Below are 25,035 nucleotides of genomic sequence, written 5' to 3'. Positions count from 1 at the left end.
AAGGTCTGAGGCCTTTGTCCGCAGCCATGAGCCGGGAAGCAGAAAGTCACATCCTCACATTCCATCTAAATTACATTTAAACAATGTACTATTGGGCTGTTAAGAAGGCGATCCTGTCCTAATAGTACCCATCACCACTAGATAAAGAAACAGATCTTAAAATGGTTAAAGAAAACTTTGTTTGATGGCATTCTGTGTAGCAAGAAATCATTTATCAACAAGTTGTGGTTGTGAAGTCCCTACTTCTTTATTGTTTTGCCTTTATAGTCTCTAATTCTCTATTGTTTACCTGTATGGTTTCTGTCTGTTGCATAACTAATTTTGCTAGAAGAAAAGGCGTACTTGTGGCACCTTAGAGACTAACCAATTTATTTGAGCATAAGCTTTCGTGAGCTACAGCTCACTTCATCGGATGCATACTGTGGAAAGTGTAGAAGATCTTTTTATACACACAAAGCATGAAAAAATACCTCCCTCCACCCCACTCTCCTGCTGGTAATAGCTTATCTAAAGTGATCACTCTCCTTACAATGTGTACGATAATCAAGATTTCCAGCACAAATCCAGGTTTTCTCCTTTTCTTTTTGCGAATACAGACTAACACGGCTGTTACTCTGAAACCTAATTTTGCTAGGTGTAAATCAATTAAGGTGTGGGGTATGATTGATTAAAAATGGTTTTATAAAATGTTAGGATTGGTTAGAAAATTGTTTTGTAAAATGATTGATTAAGGTACAGCAAGCAGGGCTCAAGTTTCACTATATAAACTGGGGCCTAAAAGCAGGTTCTTTGGAACCAACTCCGGACAGAGTCCCAAGATCAGAGCTACCAGACCTCAATCCTCTGCTAATGACACCATGCAGAAGCTGGAGTTCCCCAGCTGACCTGATCCTGACTGGCCCTCAAGAAAAGTTTATCTGCCTTATTGGAAGGGGTAAGTATTGCATGCTTAGAGTGTGCATTCTGTTTTGGTGATTGTTAATAGATAGAGGTTAAGCAGGATATTACTGTGTAAGGTTTTTTAACTGGTAAAAGACTCCGCAAACCCACAGAATGTAAGGTTATGCCTGAGCCCACAGAAAGGTAAGGGTGGGTGCCTAAATTAAGAGGGTTACACCTTGAGCCCACAAAAGGGTAAAGCTGGGTGCCCTAGAGCATAAGGTTATGTCCCGAGCCCTAGGAACAGGGAAAGGATGGATACCTAAATTAAGAGGGTTACACCTTGAGCCCTAGGAACTGGGTAAAGGTGGGTGCTCCTAGAGTGTGTGAGTAACACAGAATTTTGTGCGGGTAACACAGCATTGTAGTTAGAGTTCATGTTCAGTTGGTTATCCATCATGACCCCTAAAGTCCTTAACAGAGTCACTGATTTCCAGGATACAGTTCCCCTTCCTGTAAGTGTAATCATCATTTTTTGTTCCGAGATGCATGATCTTGCATTTGACTGTATTAAAATATGTGGTGTTTGAATAAACCCAGTTTAGTATGTGATTAATTACTCTCACTAACTGACCTCTTATTATTTACCTCTCCACCAATGTGATTCATCTGCAAACTTCACCAATAATTATATATTTCTTCCAGATCATTGATAAAGATATTGGCCATCATTATTATTTATTACATGTATTACCATAGTGCCTAGGAGATCTACTTATGGACCAAGACTCCACTGTGTTGTATAAACACAGAACAGAAAGATTGTAAGGCAAAAACCATCTAAGTATAAAACAAGACACAACAGATAAGGTACAGATAGAAGGGGAGTACTAGTAAACAATGAGACAATACTGACCAGCATGATAAGCAGTGGTGTCTGCACACTAGCAGTCTGATCAGAGGCAAGCATCAATAGCTTGACAGTGAACAAGAGATGATAGATAGAGTGGGGATTAGCTGTAAAGGACCTTAAAAGTGAATACAAACTGCAATGCAGACAGGAAGCCAGTGGAACAATTCAAACCGATGGGCTAGAAAAGTGATCTTTGCAGCAGCATTCTGATTGCACATGAGAGAAGCAAGATTACACATTTGTCAAGGCCAGAGAGAAGATGCTGCAGTAACTGACATGCAAGATGATGAGAGTTTGGACAAGAGTTTTAGCTGCATGCATGGATGGAGTGGGGTCCCACTGAGGGATCAGTTCTGGGTCCGGTTCTGTTCAATATCTTCATCAATGATTTAGATAAGGCATAGAGAGTACACTTATAAAATTCGTAGATGATACCAAGCTGGGAGGGGTTGCAAGTGCTTTGAAGGATAGGATTAAAATTTAAAATGATCTGGACAATCTGGAGAAATGGTCTGAAATAAATACGATGAAATGCAGTAAGGACAAATGCAAAATACTCCACTCAGGAAGGAACCATCAGTTGCACACATACAAAATGGAAAATGACTGCCTAACAAGAAGTACTGCGGAAAGGGATCTGGGGGTCATAGTGGATCACAAGCTAAATATGAGTCAAAAGTATAACACTGTTGCAAAAAAAGCAAATATCGTTCTGTGATGTTGTAGTGGAGTGGCTGCCCCACTCCTATACTAGAGGGGGCTAAAGCAGGCCAGAGAGGCTGTGCAGGTGGGTGGCCAATCAGAGGCTGAGTAAGAGAGAGCCAATCAGCCCTATAGAAAGGCTGCCCAGGAAGGGAGCAGGGAGTCTCTCCCACGCCTTCAGAGGGTGAAGATTTGTCCCCTGTGCAAGGGGACTAGCACCAGGGACAGCGCAGTGCGGGGCAGGCGAGGGGAGCAGAAGGAACTCCAGCCCGGTATCTGCCAGGCTGCAGGCCCTGAGGGAAGGGCTGGGCCGGTGCAAAGGGGACACGAAGGGGAAGTGACCCAGGGAGAGAGGCAGACAAGGGGAGAGAAGGAGGGCAGAAAGGCTGCCGCCAAAGGGTCCTTGGGTCGGGACCCAGAGTAGAGGGTGGGCCTGGGTCCCCCCCTTGCACATACACCCAGCCATTGAATGTGGCGATAGTGGACTGCACTGGACCCCTGGCAAAAGGGGTCAGACTTTGGGGTGTGGTTGGCCGCTGTGGCTGGGTGAAGTGAAAGACTGCTGATAACCCACCCCCCCCGTAAGGGGGTGAACGAGGACTAGAGGGCACTGCCGGAGGGCAGTGTCTTCAAGAGGACGCCACAAGAAGGGAGCAACCTGGGTCCAGGAGCCAAGAGCGGGCGAGAGACGGATGGGACACCACCAGTGGAGGGCGCTCCACACTGGACTGAGCTAATTCCCTGATGAGTCAGCAGGAGGCCCTGCGGTGGTGAGTCCCAATCCCGTCACAGATGTATTACCAGGAGTGTTGTAAGCAAGACATGAGAAGTAATTCTTCCACTCTACCCCATGCTGATTAGGTCTCAGTTGGAGTATTGTGTCCAGTTCTGGGTGCCATATTTCAGGAAAGAAGTGGACAAATTGGAAAAAATCTAGAGGAGAGCAACAAAAATGATTAAAGATCTAGAAAACATGACCTATGAGGGAAGATTGAAAAAACTGGGTTTGTTTAGTCTGGAGAAGAGAAGACAGAGTGGACATGATAACAATTCTCAAGTACATAAAAGGTTGTTACAAGGAGGAAGGAGAGAAAACATTCCCTTTAGCCTCCAAGGATAGGACAAGAAGCAATGGGCTTAAATTGCAGCAAGGGTGCTTAAGCTTGGACATTAGGAAAAAACTTCCTGTCAGTGGAGTTAAGCACTGGAATAAATTGCCCAGGGAGGTTGTGGAATCTCCATCATTGGAGATTTTTAAGAGCAGGTTAGACAAACACTTGTCAGGAATGGTCTAGATAATACTTAGTCCTGCCATGAGTGCAGGAGACTGGACTAAATGACTTCTCACTGTCCCCTCCAGTCCTACGATTCTATTATAGGAAATAGCATATAACTGCTAATCTGTTTGTATAGTTACACTGTATTACAGATGACCAGAGGAAGGCTCCCAAACAATTTATGAAATAGACAAATAGTGGCAGAATCTAGTTCTCTGGAAATAGCACATGTTGTGTTAAGTTACTCAATATTTATTTAGAAAGAAAAATGCATCTTTCATATTGGCCAAGTTTACTTTTAAATATCCCAGCCATTTTTGCAAACAAGCAATTTATTAGACATAATATATAGCAGTAAGGTTTATTAATTTTATTGTTAAATATGCAACTAGACACTTATTTGTATATACAGTTTGTAACATTATACACTTCTAGTTTTCTAACAAGTGCTTGTTATAAAAAAGGATATTCTGATATTAAAGCCAAGTGATAGCTGTGCATTAATTTAGCATCTGCTGTACTATTCACTTCTGATAAAAGGCAATACAATCAATCTAGGAAGATTTACAAGTAAGTGCATGCCAATGAAGCTCACGTTGCTTAGGTATGGCTTTAAAGAAAATTCTATAGTACAGACTTTTTCCTGCATGCATTTTTAAAAATTGCCCACAGAGTACTTTATAGTTCGTTAAAATGTACTGATTTTGGGTTTCAGAGACGTTTGAATGCAAAGATGAAAGTACTGCAAAGTGCTACAGTGCCTGGCATTGAATTGTTTAACTTTCATTTTAGAGGCAAGTGCAAATATTTAACTTTACCACAAAATATTACGCGTGGTTTTAGCCACACAATTCCCATTAAAGTCAGTGGGAGATGAAGTTAAAACCCTATAGCGCCCCCTTGAAAGTTCAGAGGTTAGTATAACAGGGTAGTAGTTTGTGGTATAAAGATATATTTCAGACTCCATTTGATGATTTAAAATGTTCATACCATACTGTTCATAAAAATAAACCTAATTAATATATAATAGGAAGATTAAAATATGTTGCAGTTTTACTTTAATTACTGTCATGTTAAGCAAATGTACATTTGCTTGTGTAGGGCAGATTCTGACAACCTCAAAGGCTATCAGAAACTGTCCCTAAGTCTCTTTAAAATTATAGTTTCCAGACTTCTTAAATATTATGAAAAGAAAACAATTATTCCATCATATTCTATTAACAAGATCATATTAGGGCCTCCACCTGCTCCCACTGACACTAATTAGAGCAGAATCGAATCCTGTATGGAGTAAACAGCTCTATGGATGCCCAGTTTCTATCTCTACACTGTAAATCCCCAATCCTGCAAATCCTCCACTCTATGGAGTCCCAACAAAGTCATGTAAGACATGAGCACGAAAATTCAATTAATGGAAACAACTCAAGTCCTTACTACACAAAGTATTATTCAGTCAAACCTGTTGCAATCCAGTAACTAAACTTAATATAAATTTGTTGGAATCCAGTAATTTTTACGTAAGCAGTAATTATGTAAGTAATTATTATGTAAGCAGGGTATTGCATTGCAAAGTAATAACCCACTAGTTTCAAAACATTAAATATGCTAAACATTTAACCTGCTCCTGAAAAGATTTAAAAATGTATTTCCTGATAGCTGTCCTGAGGCAATATTCTAAAATAATACTGGCACATAAGGAAAAAAAAATTAAACTTGAAATTAAATCAAGTCTTAACTATAAAATGTATTGAACATCAAACTAAAAACACACAGAGAAACTGACAGGATCACTCACGGGATCCTACAGTCTTCTAATAGAGGTGGAGAAGAATTTTACTCAATATATCTGGGAATACCTTTGGCATTCTTAAGAGAGCAGGTTGCCTATTAAAGGTTGTTACTTGTACAGGTTTCATTGCATTCTACAGCATCACAAGTAGATTAATAACAGGTATATTAGGGATTGGTTTAAGGCACTTTGAACCCTCCAAAATCTGTTAGGAACAAGAGCATACTTTATTTTATATTTTAATCTCAATATCTTTCTTCTTGTGGTTTAGCTCAAAAATTAGAATAGCTTATATTGAAGAAAATCTCTTTATAAAAATAGATGTTATATACTTTTTTAAAAAATAACCCATGCAGCTTCTGTACAAAGTCTATACAAATTTCACAACATATTTCATTCTGAGAAACTTTCATGCACATGAAAGGCTTCTATTTTAATTAAAACAAAGTTACTTCTGTTTAATCACAAAATACTGTTGCATAATCACTGTCCATCGCTGTCATTCATTTCGTTCAGTAGACATTAACTGGCTGTTTAATTTCATCAGCAGTTTTACGACAAGACCTGCCTAGGGGAAAAAATGAAAAAGTTATATCCGGGGTTTCCAGTTATCATATAAAACACACACAGCCTACTTAATTAGATGGTAAACAAATTTATTCACCTCTGTTGCTAACACTTTAGATGATTAAAATTGAATTTTAGGAACTGAGTTCTCTTGCCACTATTTATGCTGTTAGTTTGTCTTTTATTTCTCTCAGTGAAAAGAAAATCATCTTTACTTTAGCTCTTTTCACTTTCAGTCTTTTTTCCTTTCAGGTTCTCAATGGGGGTAGTGTTTTAATTGCAAACAAAGTACAGAGAAATGTTTTAAAAACAGCAATTTATACTACAATTTAAAATTAACACAGAAACATTTGTATTGCTATTATGTTTTGCAAAGAGTTATTTTTTCTGGATCAGGTGTGACTTATAGTTATAGTGACTTCTAATATTATCCGTATAAGTTTTCTCACGATTAGTGGTACCAGCTTGAATACCACTGTAAATTGGTGTGACTGCAACAACAAATTATTTTATAGAATAGATATATAATTTTAGGCAATGAGGGAGAAAAAGAACTAATCATTCCTAGCTCTCAACCTTTCTTTTGTATCTCAAGAGGCACCTATTTTCAAGTACTGCATCAACCTTTTTCTCCTCCCCAAAATATTAGATATGCAAAGGGATGAAGCATGTAAGACACCAAAATTTGTAATTTCCTCACAAAATTCTATAACATAGCTGTATGGGTTCAAGCAAGTATTCCCAACCTGACTCCAGCCAAAGCATTACTCAATAACAGCACTATAGCACAGAGTTAATTTATTCCATCAATTGCTACACAGTAACTTTGTAACACTGCTTTCAAAGCTCTTTATTTCACCTATCCCCAAACTCTGCTACTTTTACTAATGCAATTACCAGCTCTCATGATTTTTTGTGGGTCTCATGGTACTTAATATTTTTATTAAAACCGCAACTCTTGGATTCATGTGATTAGGTGAGATACTAAGTTTAAAACTTTCATTTTTAAAAAATTTTCTAACCCTCATCGTTGCAGAGAAACTTTAGATAACATGAGCCCTAAAGGCTCAAATATCAGAAAGTAAACCACCCAAATTTCTCATTATAAAATAATCTCATGATTTTTAATTCAAACATGATTTTGGGGGCCTGACACATGATGGATGAATACTTATAGAATCATAGAAATGTAGGGCTGGAGAGACCTCAAGAAATCACAAGTCCAGCCTTCTGTGCTGAGGTAGGACCTAGTAAACCTAGACCCTCCCTGGCAAGTGGGATTATGTTTTTCAGTGTGCATTACTTTGCATTTATCATCCCTGAATTTCATCTGGCATGTTATTGCCCAGTCACCAAATTTTGTGAGATCCCTTTGTAACACTTTGCAGTCTTTTGATTTAACTAAGCTAGGTCTAGTCTACCAATCCACACCTGACACAGTTATACTGACCTAATGCTCGGTGAAGATAGCACTACGTCAACAGAAAGGCTTCTCTAGTCAAAATAGGTACCGGTGGAGTATCTATGTCAATGGGAGAAGCTCTCCTATTGGCATAGATAGCATCTTCACTCAGCTCTACAGTGCTCTAAGTGTAAACCGGGGTTTCTCAAACTGAGGGTTGTGACCCCTCAGGAGGTTGCGAGTTTATTAGGTGGCGGTTACGAGCTGTCAGCCTTCACCCCCAAACCCTGCTTCGCCTCCAGCATTTATAATAGTGTTTTAATTTATAAGGGGGATAGTACTCGGAGGCTTGCTATGTGAAAGGGGTCACCAATACAAAAGTTTGAGAACCACTGGTGTAGACAGTCCCTTAGTATCGTATGCAAACTTTGCCACCTCACTGTTTACTCTTTTTTCCAGATCATTTATGAATATGTTGAATAGCACTGGTTCCAGTACAGCTCCTTGGTAACCCTGCTATTTACCTCTCTCCATTATGAAAACTGACCATTTATTCCTAACCTTTGTTTCCTATCTTTAATTTGCAAACTGGATACAATTAACTTAGGCTTGAATAGAGACTGGGAATGGATGGGTCATTACACAAAGTAAAACTATTTCCCCATGTTTATTCCCCCCACCACTGTTTCTCAGACGTTCCTGTTAACTGCTGGAAATGGCCCACCTTGATTATCACTACAAAAGGTTCCCCCCCCAGCCCCTCCTGCTGGTAATAGCTCATCTTAAGTGATCACTCTCCTTAGTGTATATGATAACACCCATTTTTTCATGTTCTGTGTGTATATAAATCTTCTCACTGTATTTTCCACTGAATGCATCCGATGAAGTGAGATCACGAAAGCTTATGCTCAAATAAATTGGTTAGTCTCTAAGGTGCCACTAGTACTCCTTATCTTTTAACCAATCATTGATCCATGAGCGGACCTTCTCTCTTATTCCATGTATGTTGCTGTGTAAAAAGGAAGATAACTAGCTATACTGATAGTCACCACTGTTACAAAATTGCAATAAATCTTGTACAAAGTATGTTATGTATGCTATCAATGGAAAAGTTATAGACTGATAAATATTATTAGCCTATTTAAATCCATGCATCATTTTTGTAGATGAAATTATGAATATTTGCTGTGTGTTTGTATCTCAAACTTTTTTTTTCCCTTGGGTGACACCCCACAACGGATTTGCATCTAGACTAGCCAGCCTGCTTAATGGCCCATTAAGGACAATGAGCTCGCCCAGTGAGCCCCTCCTGGAGATATTTCAGAGAGCACTGAGGCAAGGCATATAGGATATGTGATCTAATACTCCATATTTTGCCAGTAACTTTCCATGCACTTGGGCTGAAAGTATAAAAGGAGACTGGGACATTGCTTCTTTGTCTTCTGTCCTGCTTCACATCTCTGGACAGGATTTCTAACAAAGGAGAGCTTTGCACAAAGGACTGAAAACCCCCAGTCTAATGGGTGAACTAGAAAGACATATTACAAGCTATCAGATTTACCATCACTGCTATGAACTTGATCTATAGACTTTGAAAGCACTTGTATATGATTCCTTTAAGCATTTAATAACTCTTTTTCTTTGTATTAATAAACCTTTATTTTTTAATTACTAAAGGATTGGCTACAAGCCTGGTATTTGGTAAGATCTAAAGTATATATATTGACCTGGGGGAGTGGCTGAACCTTTGGGATTAGACGAACCTTATGTATGATGAATCTGGTTTTCGGTGACCTCAAAGACCAGATGTCTGGGTGGTGATAGGGGCTGGATTACCAAAGGGGACAGTGTTTTGGCTTCTTGTTAATCCTAGTAGAGATACAGGATCTCACTTTTGTTACTTGCTTGGTGAACTCTTAACGTTCGAATAACCACCAGTTTTAGGGTGTGACTCCTCTGTTCTTATCAGTCTATCCTTAATTTGGCATTGTCAGCTGTAGTCTCAGGTGTATTGAACTACATTTTTTCAATGCTTACCTGTTTGGTATGCACTATGAAGCTCATTTTGTTTTCCAGACTATGGATTTGAAAACATGTATCTGCATCTCCCAACTGCCACATAAAGCAACCATACTTTAGACTGATGAGCAAACCCTGCAGTGAAAAGTAGAAAATGTTGAGAATATTTTCTGAACTATAATGTGAATCTTCTCCACTTTGTCTAAATAAGGTTCTGGTATACATATACAATACTGAGTTTTAAACGATCAACTGCCATAGTATTAGGATTTCCATTTCTAAGAATTTAAAGCTGAAATTCCATATTTTTGAAGTTTTTAAACTTCAGAGTGATTGTAAATGTATACAAGATTTTAATTCAATGCTCAGATGTGAAATAAATCACCAGCACTTAGTAACTCCCTATGCTCTTAACAGCTATGTAAACTGCCAGTATAAACTGCTAACCCTCACCTTGGTTTCCATATTGAGGAGATGCAGACCTTTTACATTTACTCCTACGTACACTCTGATGACTTTATGACTGCTTGAACTCGCCTTGGTGAATACCTGTCCTGTGAAAAAAGCAGCTCCGTAGGTAGGAATTTCCCAGCAATTCTGCAAGAACATTCGTTGCAGGTGATGCATCTCTTTACTTACACCTTCACTAGTGCTGAGACTCTAGAATTAAAAGAGCAAATAAGTCACAAAAAAACCTATTAACAATACACATTCTTCAAACAGGATAAAGTCAGAGCTGGTTTTCTTGAAGGGTTTTTTCTGACAATCATCCTGAAATGATGCCACACCTGGAATAACAGCCTAATAGCAGTGTGATGGGATGTATCAAGCATTTGATACTCCCTGTTGGAGGCCCTGCAGCCTTCGTGCACCACATCTGAAGAAGGTGTCCTTCTGGGGGAAAAGAGCAGTGAGTTCAGACCTAAGAGTGTATAGAGAGGTCACCCAGGATCAGCGCCTGGTGGAACCAATGAGAATTGGTCCTCCAGCAGCGAGAAGGGCTAGGATCAGGTAGAATCCAATCAGGGCCCATCAGGGAAGGTAAAAAGGACTGGCTGTTTCCTCTAAGGTGCAGACTAGGTGAACCTGGGAAAAAAAGGAGGAATGATCTCCCTTGTCTTAATTCAAAAGCTCAGCCTGATCAGGGATCTAACTCCAACTACACCTTTTGACTGAGTGAGCAAAAGACTGGTTTGTTTTACTTTGTGTAATTTAAAGCCCAAATGGCCATCTTGAGTTAGCTATCAATTGCCTTTGGTAAAATTAAAGGGAGCTCACTTCATGAGATGTGCCCTTGTTCAGATGAGCCCATGACAAACTCTCAATTTGTCAGAAATTCAGAACTGTTTTTTTTTTTTTTCCAAAGGGCACTGAAAACATTTCTATTAGGTTTCATAAATTTACACTCTTCTGACTTGTACTTTATGCCTAAACTGAATTGACAGTGCCCCTTTAAGCACAGTTAGTTGGCTGGCATCAAAGTAAAAAAAAACAGATTATGACTTCAGTGACACAATTTACTGACAAACAAGTCAACTTTTAATTTTATAATCAGAAAAAATGTTCAAATAGCTCAGTACTAAGATATGTTGTTTCAAGGTACAGTGTATTTTACCTGAATATTAAAAAAAAATGGACTACTGAATCAGTAAAAAAAATGATTCACTATCTATTTTTAGCCTTCCTACATTTCTGGCTTTGTATATTACTATAATGCAGAACAATACCAGAAAACTAAAGAAAAATAACTAAAGATTTTAAGACAGGATTTTCAGGACCTGGGGATAGTGTTAATATTCTTACCTTGTATTCATGAAGTATCCTATTGGTCCAGTGAGGAGCCTTACTTTTTAGTTTGGTGACGGGTACTATAGATTTAAGATTTTCTTCACTAAAAAGCAAAAAGCAAAAATATTACCAAGTTTTCCACCACTGAGCAAAGTACAGGATACAAGGCAGTGTCTTTCAGAATGGCAATACTAATATCTTTAAGTATCAAATATTGGGATAGACTGTCAGCCCCAATTCAAGCTGCTCTATTGTCATCTCAGCAGCTGAAGAGCTTTCCTAAAGGGGCAGCCAAGGTTTCCCACTGACCAAGAGGAAACCTTAGCTTGCATACAGCCAGTGTAGTTGACACTACACTACCTGTTTCTACCTACCCTGCACTGTGGGTGGTGAAGGGGTGAGGGATTCTAGGAATGGGATGGAACACATTATGCTCTGCCTGATTCTCGCCCAGTATAGTGGTTCCCATTAGTAAATTCTAAACTATGATGGGGGCCATGTCAGCTTACAGTCAGCTTTTTCCCTCTCCATTTTTCTCAGCTGCATCAAGTGTAAACTCAGCACAGCTGAGAATTTGTCCCATTAACTTCCAACTGTTACAAATGACTTGAAACCAAGGGTATAGGTGCAAAAATCCATCAGTGCACATTAGTCACTTGGTTTACAAAAGAAAGCTCAATTTCTTTTTATGCACAATCACTACAGGCAATATCATCAGTTTAGATGTAATGTTCTTCCATCCTGAAAAGTTTTTTCACTACCTGCAAATATTATTGTCTGAAAACAATTAAATGAAAACTTGGACAATACAGGATACCCAAACTTCAAAAACTGTTATCAAATCACCAATATGGAGGAAGGGAACATTATTAAAGTTACAGATTTGAAAGGAGAGATCTTTTGCTAAATACATGCACTTGTTCTAAATAACATTATAAACAAAAATCATGATGTCTGTCTCACAAGAATAAAAAGCAGACACAAAGTAAAGTGAAAATGAGTTTTCTCAAGATTCAGAAAAAATGTTCCGTTTCCCTTACACCTAAGAACATACGAATGGCCATACTAGATCAGACCAATGGTCCATCTCGCAGAGCATCCTGTCTTCCAACAGCGGCAAGGGCCGGACGCTTCAGAGGAAATGAACAAAACAGGGCAATTTTTGAGCGATCAGTCCCCTGGCATGCAATCCCAATTTCTGGCAGTAAGAGGTTTAGGGACACCAAGAGCATGAAGTAGTGTTCCTGACCATCTTGGCTAATTGCCATTGATGGACATATCCTCCATGAACTCATCTAATTCATTTTTTGAACCCAGTTATACTTTTGGACTTCATAACATCCCCTGGCAATAAGTTCCACAGGTTGATTATGTGTTGTGTAAAGAAATACTTCCTTAGTTTATTTTAAACCTGCTGCCTATTAATTTCACTGGGTGACCACTGCTTCTTGTGTTATGTAAAGGGGTAAATAACACTTCCTTATTCACTTTCTCCACACCATTCATGATTTTATAGACCTCTATTATATCCCCCCTTTGTCAGCTCTTTTCTAAGATGAACAGTCCCCGGTCTTTTTAGTCTCTTCGCATATGGAAGCTGTTCCACACCATGATCATTTTTGTTGCCCCTCTCTGTACATTTTTCAGTTCTAATATATCTTTTTCCAATGCAACCAGAACTGCATGCAATGTTCAAGATATAGGCATTCCACGGGTTTATATAATGGCATTATGATATCTTCTGTTTTATTATCTATCCCTTAATAATGGTTCCTAAGATTCTGTTAGCTTTTTTGACTGCAGCTGCACATTGAACAGATGTTTTCAGAGAAGGATCCACAATGCCTTCAAGATGTCTTGCTTGAGTGGTAACAGCTAATTTAGACCCTATCATTTTGTATGTATAAATTGGGATTATGTTTTCCCATGTGCACTACTTTGCATTTATTTAATTACTGCCATTTTGTTGCCCAGTCACCCAGTTTTGTGAGATCCTGTTGTAACTCTTTATAGTTAGCCTCATAATCAGTTTTAATAACTATCTTGAGTAAATTTATATCGTTTGGAAACTTTCCCACCTCACTGCTTACCCGTTTTTCCAGATCATTTATGAAAATGTTGAATAGCACTAGTCCCAATACATATTGTTGGGGGACCCTGCTATTTACCTCTCTCCACTGTGAAAACTGACCTTTTATTCTTACTCTTTGGATCTTATATTTTAACCAGTTACTGATCCATGAGCTGACCTTCCCTCTTATCTGATAACAGCCTACTTTGCTTAAAAGTCATTGGTGAGGGTCCTTGTCAAAGGCTTTCTGAAAGTCCAAGTACACTATATCCATTGGTCCACGTTTGTTGACCCTCTCAAAGAATTCTAATAGAGTGGCAAGGCATGATTTCCCTTTACAAAAGCTGGATAGACTCTTACCCAACATATTATGTTCATCTAAGTGTCTGATAATTCTATTCTTTACTATCATTTCAACCAATTTATCTGGTACTTAAGTTAGGCTTACTGACCTGTAATTGCCAGGATTGCCTCTGGAGCCTTTTTTTTTTTTTTTTTTTTAAATCGGTTACATTAGTTATTCACCATTCAGCTGGTACAGAGGCTTATTTAAGCAACAGGTTACATACCAGTTAGTAATTCTACAATTTCATATTTGAATTCCTTCAGAACTCTTGGGTGAATACCATCTGGTCCTGGTGACTTACGACTGTTTAATTGATCAATTTCTTCCAAAACCTCCTCTATTGACACCTCAATCTGGGACAGTTCCTCATATCTGTCACCTAAAAAGAATGTCTAAGATGTGGGACTTTCCCTCACATCCTCTACAATGAAGACCGATGCAAAGAATTCATTTAACTTCTCCGTAACAGCCGTATAAATTCCTTGAGTGCTCCTGTAGCACTTTGATCATCCAGTGGCCCCCTCCGATTGTTTGGCAGGCTTCCCGCTTCTGATGTACTTTTTAAAAAATTGCTGTTTTTTGGTGTCTTTTGATAGTTGCTCTTCAAATTCTTTTTTGGCCTGCCTCATTATACTTTACACTTGACTTGCCACAGTTTATGTTCCTTGCTATCTTAATCAGTAGGATCTGCCTCCCAATTTTTAAAAGATATCTAAAGTCTGTATTCAAACTTCTTTGCATAATCTGTATATACACCTCTACCCCGATATAATGCGGTCCTTGGGAGCCAAAAAAAAGAATCTTACTGCGTTACAGGTGAAACCGCATTATATCGAACTTGCTTTGGCCTCAAGCATTTCCGTTATTAATAGTCATTTCCCGCCCCCTGAGTGACCCCTCAGAATCCCTGACCCATCCAACCTCCCCCCCCTCAGCTCCCTGTCCCTGACCGCCCCCCCGAAACCCTCTGCCCCTTATCCAACCCTCTGGCCCGGCACCCTTAATATGCTGCTCAGAGCAGCGTGGCGAAGCCAGACAGGCTGATGCGCTGATCTGCTGGAGCGCGCAGCTCCACCCCCCAGAGTGCTGCTTTACCACGTTATATCCAAATTCGTGTGATATTGGGTTGCGTTATATCGGGGTAGAGGTGTATAGCATACAGCAATGGGTTTCTTTTTCTGCACATTCTAAATAATTTTGTTCAAAAAGGTGCTATTCTTAGGTCCTAATCCTGTAAACTCTTATTCCTGTGTGGAATCCTTACACATGCAAATAGTCCTATTCACTTCAGTAGCACTATTCGCATGAATAAGGATTTGCAGGATCAGGCCCTCACCCCCTTGGTATACATCGGAAGTTGCCATAGTCAACATGAATGGGAAATCAGTTTCTTGTATAATGGGTTATACAATAGCTGCCTCATCACCACTAAAACCACAGCTCAATGTTACAAGAATGTGATACTGTTTAGCAGCAATTAATAAAATTGACTAAAATTTTTGTTCTTTTAAATGATAACATACCCACTGAAAAACAAAGTCCTCTCGCCCTTAAGTTTTGCAAACTAGTCACACAGGATACACTTTCAATCCCAGACACAGAGGATTTGATGCACAGCTCACATTATTGATATGTGAATTAAGTGGCTGGACTAACGTGCACAGTTCTGAAGCTGTACCCCACATACTGAAGCTCAATGAGTGTGTTTAATTTCTAGTTAATACAACACACCTGCAGTTTACTTGGAAATAGTTGGAACAGTTTATATTAAACATTTCATATTAAAAATAAAACATTTTCAGTTTAAATACTCACTTTAGGAAACCTTGTTTGTGTTTCTTACTCTCATAATTTCCGTAGACTATTTGTAGAAGCAGACTTGCCAGTGTGATCAGTTTGGCATCAGGTGAAGTATAGAAGCCTTTCAGCAAATTATATCTGGCTTCGTCAAACAGGATAAGAATAGCCAGTGGATCCTCAATCTGTTTAAAAACATAAATTTTAAATATTTTTGTTTTATAAACTAAGTATAACTTTTCTCTGATTCTATAGGAAACAAAGATATGATCTTGTTTAACTGAAATGTGTATTTTATTTGGTCTAGAAGAAGAATAAATGCTATGATTCAAAAATATTGATATGCAAGTATTTCCATTTTCTGAATTACACATTCATACTGATCTAATATACATAAATTACAACTGAATATCACACTATACCAAATCAAAATCACATCAAACCCATACAAGCCAAAAAACATTTTACACTGTTGTCAAAAAAAATCTATTTTCTCACTCTATACGACCAGTTTCTACCACCCTTTCTCTTGCCAATTAGCACCACCTTTCTCTGAGAGTAATCTCACAGATATCAATGAACTATTTGTAAGAAGAAGATTACTCAGAATGAGTAAGGGTGCCAGAATCTGGTCACTAGAAAGTGGGCAGGACTGGAGGAAAATCTGATTGGCTTAACTAAGGTTCCAATCCATAAACAATATTGGCTGTTTTGTGATTAAGTTTAATTGCTTAGGAGTATACTCGGACAAGTCTTTATTTTATTGAAGGAATAGCATTTAAGAGAAACTGCTGTTTATAGGAGCTCGCTTAGTACTATTTTATTATTATTATTTACAACACATTTGTTTGGAATGTAAGTAATTTTCTGCAATTTCAAAAATAAAAGGAGAATAAACCTTAGAATTGTAAAAAGTCAGAGGCCTATTCTACCATTGTCCTGTCCCACAACTATTAACAGGAATTACAGGCTTGATCTAACTCCTATAAAAACAACAGGACTCTTTCCTTAATCTTCAGTGCGAGTTGGATTAGGCCCTACATGCACACAGGCAGAGGAACAAATCACTTTAATTGACAGTTACTCTTATACCTATTAATGTTTTCTAACAGGTTTAAATTTGATCTAAAGTCATGGGTTCTGAATCCGTAGTTTGCAACATCCTTCCCTTTCTTATTTGTCAGATGGGAAGAGGGTCCCAAAATTTATTTAAATTCTAAAACATACTAACAGATTGACATTCTAATTAACATACTGCCAGCTGATAAAGGTTTCTGTTTCTGCACCTGTATTTGATATTAGCACTTTAATGCAGACCTTTTTTTCAACCTCCAAAGGAAGTCTCACGTCCCTCCTCAGGAAAAGCTGTGGAGTTTCCCTTTGAGGATCCAAGTTTGTCAGTTCAGTGAGTATTTCAGGCCAGTCACGAACATGCTGCAAAGGTTTGTGATATGGCTTCAGCTGGAGGCCTGGAAAATAACAACTTTTCATTTAAAATAACAAACAGGGGACTCAAGCACATAGATGCTCAAATTAACACTATACGAAAACGTTAGAACTGAGAATTCACTTCTCAAACAAAAAACTGTTTTCTTTTTAACATATGTAAAAGGTCACAAACATGGTGACAAATTTATCACAGCAGAGGCCACATCAATAATATAAAATGCATGCTAGAATTATGTTCAGCTTCTCAAAAGTGAACTGAAATTATTTTTAAAAATTAAGTCACGTTAAAAATTTAAGTTTGTAATGAAACACATGGGTGAACCTTAAAACTACAAGTAAAAGGCTGCGGTAAGGACTGCAGGATTAGGCCAAAACACCACATCAAATAAAACATTTTAAATAATTTCCTCTTATTGCTTCTGAATCGGTTCCTTCTGCAAGTGCCTGTGGAATCACAAATGCCCAATTTGGGGTAAGGAACTACATTAACTACTAGGCTTTAATGATTGTATCAGCTAGTGATTGTTACAGTTATTTTAGGAGAAATAAGAGCCCAGTACTCAAGTCTTGACAGGAAAATATATCTTTGGTTTGTTTTAGAAACATATTTGCCATTTTATAAACTGTAATAGTTTCAGGATAGAGGCTGTGCCCTTTCTATGGTCTGTAAAGCATCATGATCCCAACATGTTGTAACCATGCAGTTTTTCCTGCTTCCCTACTCTTATGGAGGCTGAGCTACAGATCTAGATCCTTGTGCCAACCAGCACACAGCAGCAGCTACATTCAGGCAACCCATTTTCCTATCCTCCTTTCCATCATGATCTCCCTACTGCTTGCCTATCTTCTAGCTCCCCACTACTCAACTCTCCCGGACTTCTCTGGCTTCTGCACAGCTACTGCCCACTTAAAATCTTCTCCCAATTCTGCTACTGATTTGTCCTTCCCACATTTAAAACCCTCTACAATTAAAAACATCATACCCTATCATAGTTTTCTTGTTAGATTTTCATTATCTAACGTAAGATGACCATTAGTTGCTTAAATAGGCAAGCAGAAACTGAAGCTGATTTCTCAAAGTATTTTCACAGAGCATCCTGGTTTAAATCTGTTCTATAGAATTCATTGCATGGAGTCTTTTTTTTTTTTTTGAAAGTTCAAACTCTTAGTCTAATTTGGAAAATTATGAATGTTTCATAGAATTACTTGTTGGTAACAAAAAATTAACAAATCAGTAATATTTCCCTGTACAGAAAATAAAACATCTCAGTATTTTGGGCAAAATAAGATGGAACACACACTCAGAAGGTAAGGACTGGGTGTTTAAATTTTTGGAAACTAGCTGTTCCACTTGGTATAAACAAACAAACAGTCACTGGGCCAGAGAGAGAGAGAGCATGCGAAATGACTCTATGATCAGCACACTCATCTGGGAAATGCAAGTTCATGTTCCTTCTCCAATGACTAATTATTTATGCACAGTGGAACAGCTTCAACAGGAAAGACTGAGAGAGACCCACATTAGAATATCCTACAGCCCAGTGGCTAGGGGACTCTCCTATAATGTAGGAGAGCCAAGTTCAATTCCCTTCTCCACTTTAGGCAGAGGTGGGGGGATCTGAACTCAGGTGTCTCACATCCCAGGTAAGTGCACTAATCATTGGGCTAAAGCTCATCACAGAGGCACTACCATCTCCTTTTTTCTCCCCTATTTTATGAATCTAGCACTTTTATTATGCCCAGAAACACAATGTTTTGGGTTGAACTAAACATCTTGCTCAATCCAAAAGTGACTCTTTCAGTTTGCTGAAATTTTTTGAATTTTCAAATTTTGTTTCACCCAAACTGATATTTTCCCCACATTTTTTCAGAAATGCGAGAGAACCAAAAAAATCAATTTTTATTTGGTCTAAAAGGGACACAAGCATCACGAAATCATCATTCAGCCAGGCTCCTTTCATCTCAAAGACTGTAGCTCTGCATTTGTATGTCTGCTGGTGGGCCCATATGGTTCTCTACTGGTTGTGCATAACGGGAAGTTAAGTAACAGTGGTGAAACTAGGAGAAAATGGTCAGACAGAAAAACTGAAGAAAAGCATTATTTAAAACAATTTCAACTATAAACACACGCTCATTGTATTTTAAATTCCAGATATATAAAAGAAAGCAGCACTGGAGTGTTGAATTCTTAATGCGCAGCTTTTTTCCTTACATTACCACCAGCAGGGCGTCTAACCCAATTTGAAGCTGTTGAAATCATAATGACAGTTTCTCACATTTAACTGGCGTTACAAATGAGCCCCATAGCAACCTTGTCACAGGAATGCTGTTTACAGCCTTTTCTGACAAGTAGGCGTAACCATGACTGATTACAGCTTATGCACGTTTCTACCTATTTTTTTGAAATCCGGTTGGAAAGAGGTGGCATGAATGTTGCTGAAGAAAAAGAATTACAAAGATATATACCATACGTCTGACTTTAATCCAAGAGGAGTCTTGAATTGTATGAAAAAGCTAGCAACAGGAATAAGGATGCTTCCTGTGCTAAATATAGCTGAGAACTTGTATAAAATTTTAAAGAAAAGTTAGTGCAACTCTGATTACATGAATTTATTAAACATATGAAATAAATTGAGGTAATCAAATTTACCTTAGTTACACATTTAAGCAGACTAAATAGTCATAAAAAGTACCTCATAGTACATAATGCTAGAATCAGGAAAGTAAGTATGCACTAAGGACTGTCACAGGGTGAGGAAGCCCTTTAAGGGGGATGGGACTCAGCTGCACTCTGTGCCAGGCTCAGCTCACCTTCCCACGTGAAGGGAATAAAGTCCAGGGATCATATGGTAGAAGACTGAAACTAAGTGCAGAGAGGAAAGCTGCAGCAGAAGGGAGCAGACATACTTGAATTAACACCCAGGCAGAGGACCTGAGAAGTGAGAGCTGCAGGGAGTAATAGCTTCTACAATAGACAACGGGCCAGGGAAAAGGCCATGATTTACATCTGGAAATTATGTTGTTTTATTTGAGAGAAATAAAAAATTCAGTGTCTGAAAAAAAAGGTACTGAAATCCTGTGGCTGCTGAGAGTTCTTTTGATGCACTGGCTGGTGAGATGGCCCACTGGCTTACAGGGATAAACTAGAATGCTTTAAAAATTACAAACTGTTTACAATCTTAAATAATTAACGCAACATATGCATAGATAACATAAGTCCAATCCTTTAATTATTACTCATATGAATAATTCCACTGAAGTTGATTAAGTTGCATATATGAGTTATGTGAGCAAGGTTGGAAGGATTTGGTCCTATACTTGCAGGCAAAGATTTTAAGAGTGGGTGCCTCAAACCAGGCTGCAAAGTCCATACTTAGGCACCTTAAGTGACATGACTGTCAAAAGCATTAGGCATCCAGCAGCTCCCACAGAAGTCCTGTGTTGTCTCTTCAGGCATCTACAGCTAGTTCTCTTTGTGGAGGGTGGCCAGGCAGACTACTGCAGCAGCTCCACTGATCTCAATGGTTTAAAGTTCCAGAAGGCATTCAAGATGATTTTCCCACAGTTTGTATTACAGAACTGTAAGATATTTCACGGTCCACAATCTTTCCCCTTCTTTCCAGTGAGAACCACTATTTTAAAAAACGTGCATGACAAGCACCCAATCTGAGCTATTGAAAAAAGTGTGTTTTTAAAGAATTTTTTTTCTAGGTATTAAAAAAACCCCAGCATACCCCCAAAACCCGCAATAACTCAACATTGCTCAACTCTGAAGTCTCATCTAACTAACAGCCAACTCTCTATCAACCTAATCATGTCTAGGTTTTTCGCAGTTGCCTCTCTGCACTACAGTTGAACAAAATTCTCAAAAATTTTTTAAAGGTCTCCAGAATGGCTCAGCAGTGCAGAAAATGACGGGACAATGTGTATGACTAAAGAAAGCCAGCAAGTTTATTGTTTGGTCTACCAGTCTTGCTTGGGTGCTTTTTTACTTTAGCAAGACATTTACAAAAATAAATGTAAAAAAACAAAACCCAAAACAATTAAGTCCAACAATGTTGTAAGTTCTCTAACTACTTACTAAGGTTCTCAGAACAAATCCAAATAGTGAAGTACTGCTGTGTTTCTTGAGACAGACGCATTCCTTCCATTATCTGCTGTACAGTAGTATTGTTTCCATGTTTCAATTCAACAGAACGATATGACCCATCCATTCGATAAATCCGTACCTTTTCATACTGTGGCAAAAATATATAAAAATATCATTAAAATAAATGGGGACAAATTAGTCATAAGTTTAAAATCTCACTCTTCTATTGCTTTCACTTCCACAAACATCAATTTTTAATCCAATTTAGTAGCATTTACATTTTGAGAGAAATAATTGTGCAGAATTATTTTATATTTATCTTGGATCAGAACACCCTTCACAGATCTGTGGGGCCTCTGAGACCCATATAGCATTGTCTCTCTCTACATTTCTATACCATGCCCATTACCATAGTAGCTAAGATGCAGATTTTTAAAGGTATTTAGGTGTTGCAATGCTGAGCAGAACAATGCATAAATACCTTCAAAAATCTGCGGCTAAGTGCCTACGTATATCCTGCCATATGCATGTAGTGTGATTACTACTACTGATTTAATATAAACTAGTTGTGTGCATAATTCATATTCAAACATCTTATCGTTACCTTTTCCTCCCTCCATCCCTCTTGTTTGTTTCACTTATCCTTTAAGTCTCATCTTTTAGGCCATAAACTCTTTGGGGGCAAAGGCCTTAATTTATTATATGTTTGTACAGCTCCTAGCACAAGGTGATCCCCATCTACTTGAGACCTTTAGGCACTACTACTAATAATTTTTACTCAAAACTCCCATTAACTTCAATGGATTGTGGGTGCAGAACATGTCTCATTACAGCCATGCTTTAAGCACGTGACTAACTTTATGTATGCCATAAATAATCCCATTTAAGTCAATGGGACAATTCATGTGCTTAAGTACCAAGCTGAATTGAGGGCTTAAACATCTTATCTCTACTTGTTTCAATGCTTTAGCTGTTTTTAAAAAAAGTTGCAAACGTTTATTATAATAGCAGTGTATTTCCCCATCTCTCCTCTGCTCAGTCTTTCCCAAAAAGATTCAGAGACCAACCCTGGAAACTTTTAGTCAGAAAGGTGAATGTCTTGGAAAATTATCATTGACTGAAAATGAGGTTAGAATGGAAAACATTTTGCAATCTTAACTATAGCATTTCCTCCCACTTTTACTGTAGTAACTTCAATTACCAAACATTTAGTTTTACTATATTAATCTGATTATATAAGAAGGCAATAACATCTATTATGCTCAGAGCATACAACAACTGCTGTATAAGGGAAAATGAGAGGGATCAGTTCCTTCTTCAACAACATGAAAGTCAAATGAAAATGTGCTTAAAAACAACATATCAGCACTGTATCAATATATAAAACGCTGGTATACCTACAAAAGAAAACAGTGGTAGAATGATCAGTAGTGGCAGTAGAATTTGTGCTATTTTATACCTCCAGAAATCAAAAATTACATTTTAAAATCTTGTACACAGCTGTAGAGCCATAAGTATAAGATGCAAACATTTAAAATGACAAATGCATGATTTTTCATAGTTCACACCAAAAATCTAAATATATGCAGAGTATGTGTCCTGTAGACTGTCGTTGCTATATGTGGACTGATCACGTCTTGGTTTTCCACTCTGAATACATTTTTTAAGACTTTAAAATAGGACTACTAAACTGTTTAAAAGGTAAACACATACAGGTTTATTTATGGCTTCCTTCAGCAGTTTTGCTGTTTCTTCCCAATCATTTTGTTTGCTCTTTTCGCAGACATTCAATGGGGATCTTCCTTGTTGATCAGTAATGTGCTACAAATATGAACAGAAAGACTGGCATAAATATAGTTTTCAATCTAGAAAGGAAAACGTTAACAAGTTTTGAAGATAACTAAAATACCTGGAAAAAGAAAAGGAGTACTTGTGGCACCTTAGAGACTAACAAATTTATTAGAGCATAAGCTTTTGTGAGCGCAAATACCTGGGATTTTCAAGAATATTAATTAAAATCTTCCCTTGTTCAGAAGTTTGATTGTTTAAATACTTTTCATTATTTGTACTTCTTTGTTTATTCTGTCTGTTTCTGGCAGCGTCTCCACAGGAAAACAGGAAGAGCAGGTATGTTTGCAGGCCAAGATTGAGGTGTGTTGACAGAGTTGTATGAAAACCTTTGCATAGAGCTTGCTTAAACTAAATCTTATTCTAGTCAGCACTGTCAGCCATTTATTACATAAGCACCAATTTGACTCCATTTAAAATAGAATTTTATTATTCTAATTTTGTGCTACTGTGCATTCTGACATATATTCTACATATAGAGTAAAATGCATAGTCATAGATCTTCCGTGGTTGTGCTGATGGTGGAGAGGGGGGTTTGAAGTTCCCATACATAAGAACATAAAAATGGCCCTACTGGATCAGACCAAAGGTCCATCTTGCCCAGTATCCTGTCTTCTGACAGTGGCCAGTGCCAGGTGCCCCAGAGGGAATGAACAGAACAGGTAATCGTCAAGTGATCCATCCCCTGTCACTCATTCCCAGCTTCTGGCAAACAAAGGCTAGGGACACCATTCCTGCCCATCCTGGCTAATAACCATTGATGGACCTATCCTTCATGAATTTATCTAGTTCCTTTTTGAACCCTGTTATGGTCTTGGCTTTCACAACATCCTCTGGCAAGGAGTTCCACAGGGTGACTGCATTGTGTGAAGAAATACTTCCTTTTATATACAAATTACTACTTATCAGTAAATTAAATGTAATATAACTAACAACCAAAACTACTGCCCCATTTGATGAGGTTATAACTTCAGTCCTATAATGTATTTTCTATCCATACATTTTCATCACACTATGTTCATTTGTTATTGGACACAGTATGTATATACAGCAAATCTATACAAAAACTGTGCAGAATTTGATTGCTTCCCTCTCTCTACCTTTTGTATGCTGCAGAAAAGAGAGGAACTAACACCACATGTCTCTTATAAGTGTGATCACTTTGTTTGTACTTGGATGTATCCTGCTCTGTTCCTCTTTATCTACTTCTTGGCTTTTTTGACTATAAGCTCTTATAGGGCCAGGCACTATCTCTTTGTGTGTTTTTACAGAGCACCTAGAAAAATGCAGCCCAGCCCTGACTGGAGCATATCGATGCGATAGCAATAAACAAAAAAAAGATTATTAACTAGACAAGTAATAGAAATGTGCAATTCAAGCAAAACCCAGAGGCTGAGGAATTTACTTCTTGATAATGAATAGGAACTTTACAAAAAGATACTGAGAGTTTCAACTAAAATCTCTAGTAAAATCCAGTTAAAGTACAGTTAACAAAGGGGGCAACTATAAATCAGTCTGGATGTTTGGGGCAGAATAAGTTTTAAGATGGAGTTTCTATGATAATTGTACAATTGGAATTTGGGAGTTTAAAACTTATGTCCTTTTTTATTTAATTTAGAGACAATTAAGAACTGAAACTATATTTATTTGTTTTTACCTTGGGAACTGGAGACATATAATATATGAGAGATATTGTAAGTGTATGATGCAACTGTAGGTAAGACTATCATTCCAGTTACAAAGGTATCTTACTCTGTCAATTTCCAGATGGTTTAGAAGAATTTTCACAATTTCAGCATGTCCTCCTCCAGCAGCAAAATGAAGAGGAGAGCTAAGTTGTCCATTCAGTAGGTTTGGATTACATTTCCCTTTCTCCAGCAACATTCGAGTGGCTTCAACTTTTCCATACCTACAAGAGAGATTAAAAGCAGAAATGGCCACAACAAAGAACACAACAAGGTTTTTTTTAAAAAAACCTATTTCAGATGCTTTCAGAGATATTCCTGAATGTTTTAGACATATGGCATATTTAGAATAGGGAAATGTGGTCTGGATGCAATTACTATAATGTTGATTCATAATTGGCTTAAAAATCATA

General features: G+C 38.0%; 1 protein-coding gene across 2 annotated transcripts in view; it reads right to left on the bottom strand.

Annotated features, from left to right (window-relative positions):
* Nucleotides 1-4,126: 4,126 nt before the first annotated feature.
* KRIT1 (KRIT1 ankyrin repeat containing) overlaps nt 4,127-25,035 on the bottom strand; it is a 41,762-nt gene continuing 20,853 nt past the window's right edge. Inside the window, exons 7-15 of one of the 2 annotated variants that reach the window (XM_073333982.1) lie at nt 24,690-24,846; nt 22,803-22,910; nt 21,081-21,237; nt 16,868-17,019; nt 15,569-15,735; nt 11,352-11,439; nt 10,002-10,208; nt 9,567-9,683; nt 4,127-6,128 (exon numbers count right to left, since the gene is read on the bottom strand). In XM_073333982.1, the coding sequence (XP_073190083.1) occupies nt 6,060-6,128; nt 9,567-9,683; nt 10,002-10,208; nt 11,352-11,439; nt 15,569-15,735; nt 16,868-17,019; nt 21,081-21,237; nt 22,803-22,910; nt 24,690-24,846 (1,222 nt within the window). In that variant the 3' untranslated portion in view covers nt 4,127-6,059. The remainder of the gene's footprint in view (nt 6,129-9,566; nt 9,684-10,001; nt 10,209-11,351; nt 11,440-15,568; nt 15,736-16,867; nt 17,020-21,080; nt 21,238-22,802; nt 22,911-24,689; nt 24,847-25,035) is intronic. The other variant, XM_073333981.1, reaches the window with a different exon arrangement.

Source organism: Lepidochelys kempii, chromosome 2 (genome assembly GCF_965140265.1).
Source record: "Lepidochelys kempii isolate rLepKem1 chromosome 2, rLepKem1.hap2, whole genome shotgun sequence".
Classification (NCBI taxonomy): Eukaryota; Metazoa; Chordata; order Testudines; family Cheloniidae; genus Lepidochelys; species Lepidochelys kempii.
This window is presented reverse-complemented; position numbering and strand designations above follow the sequence as displayed.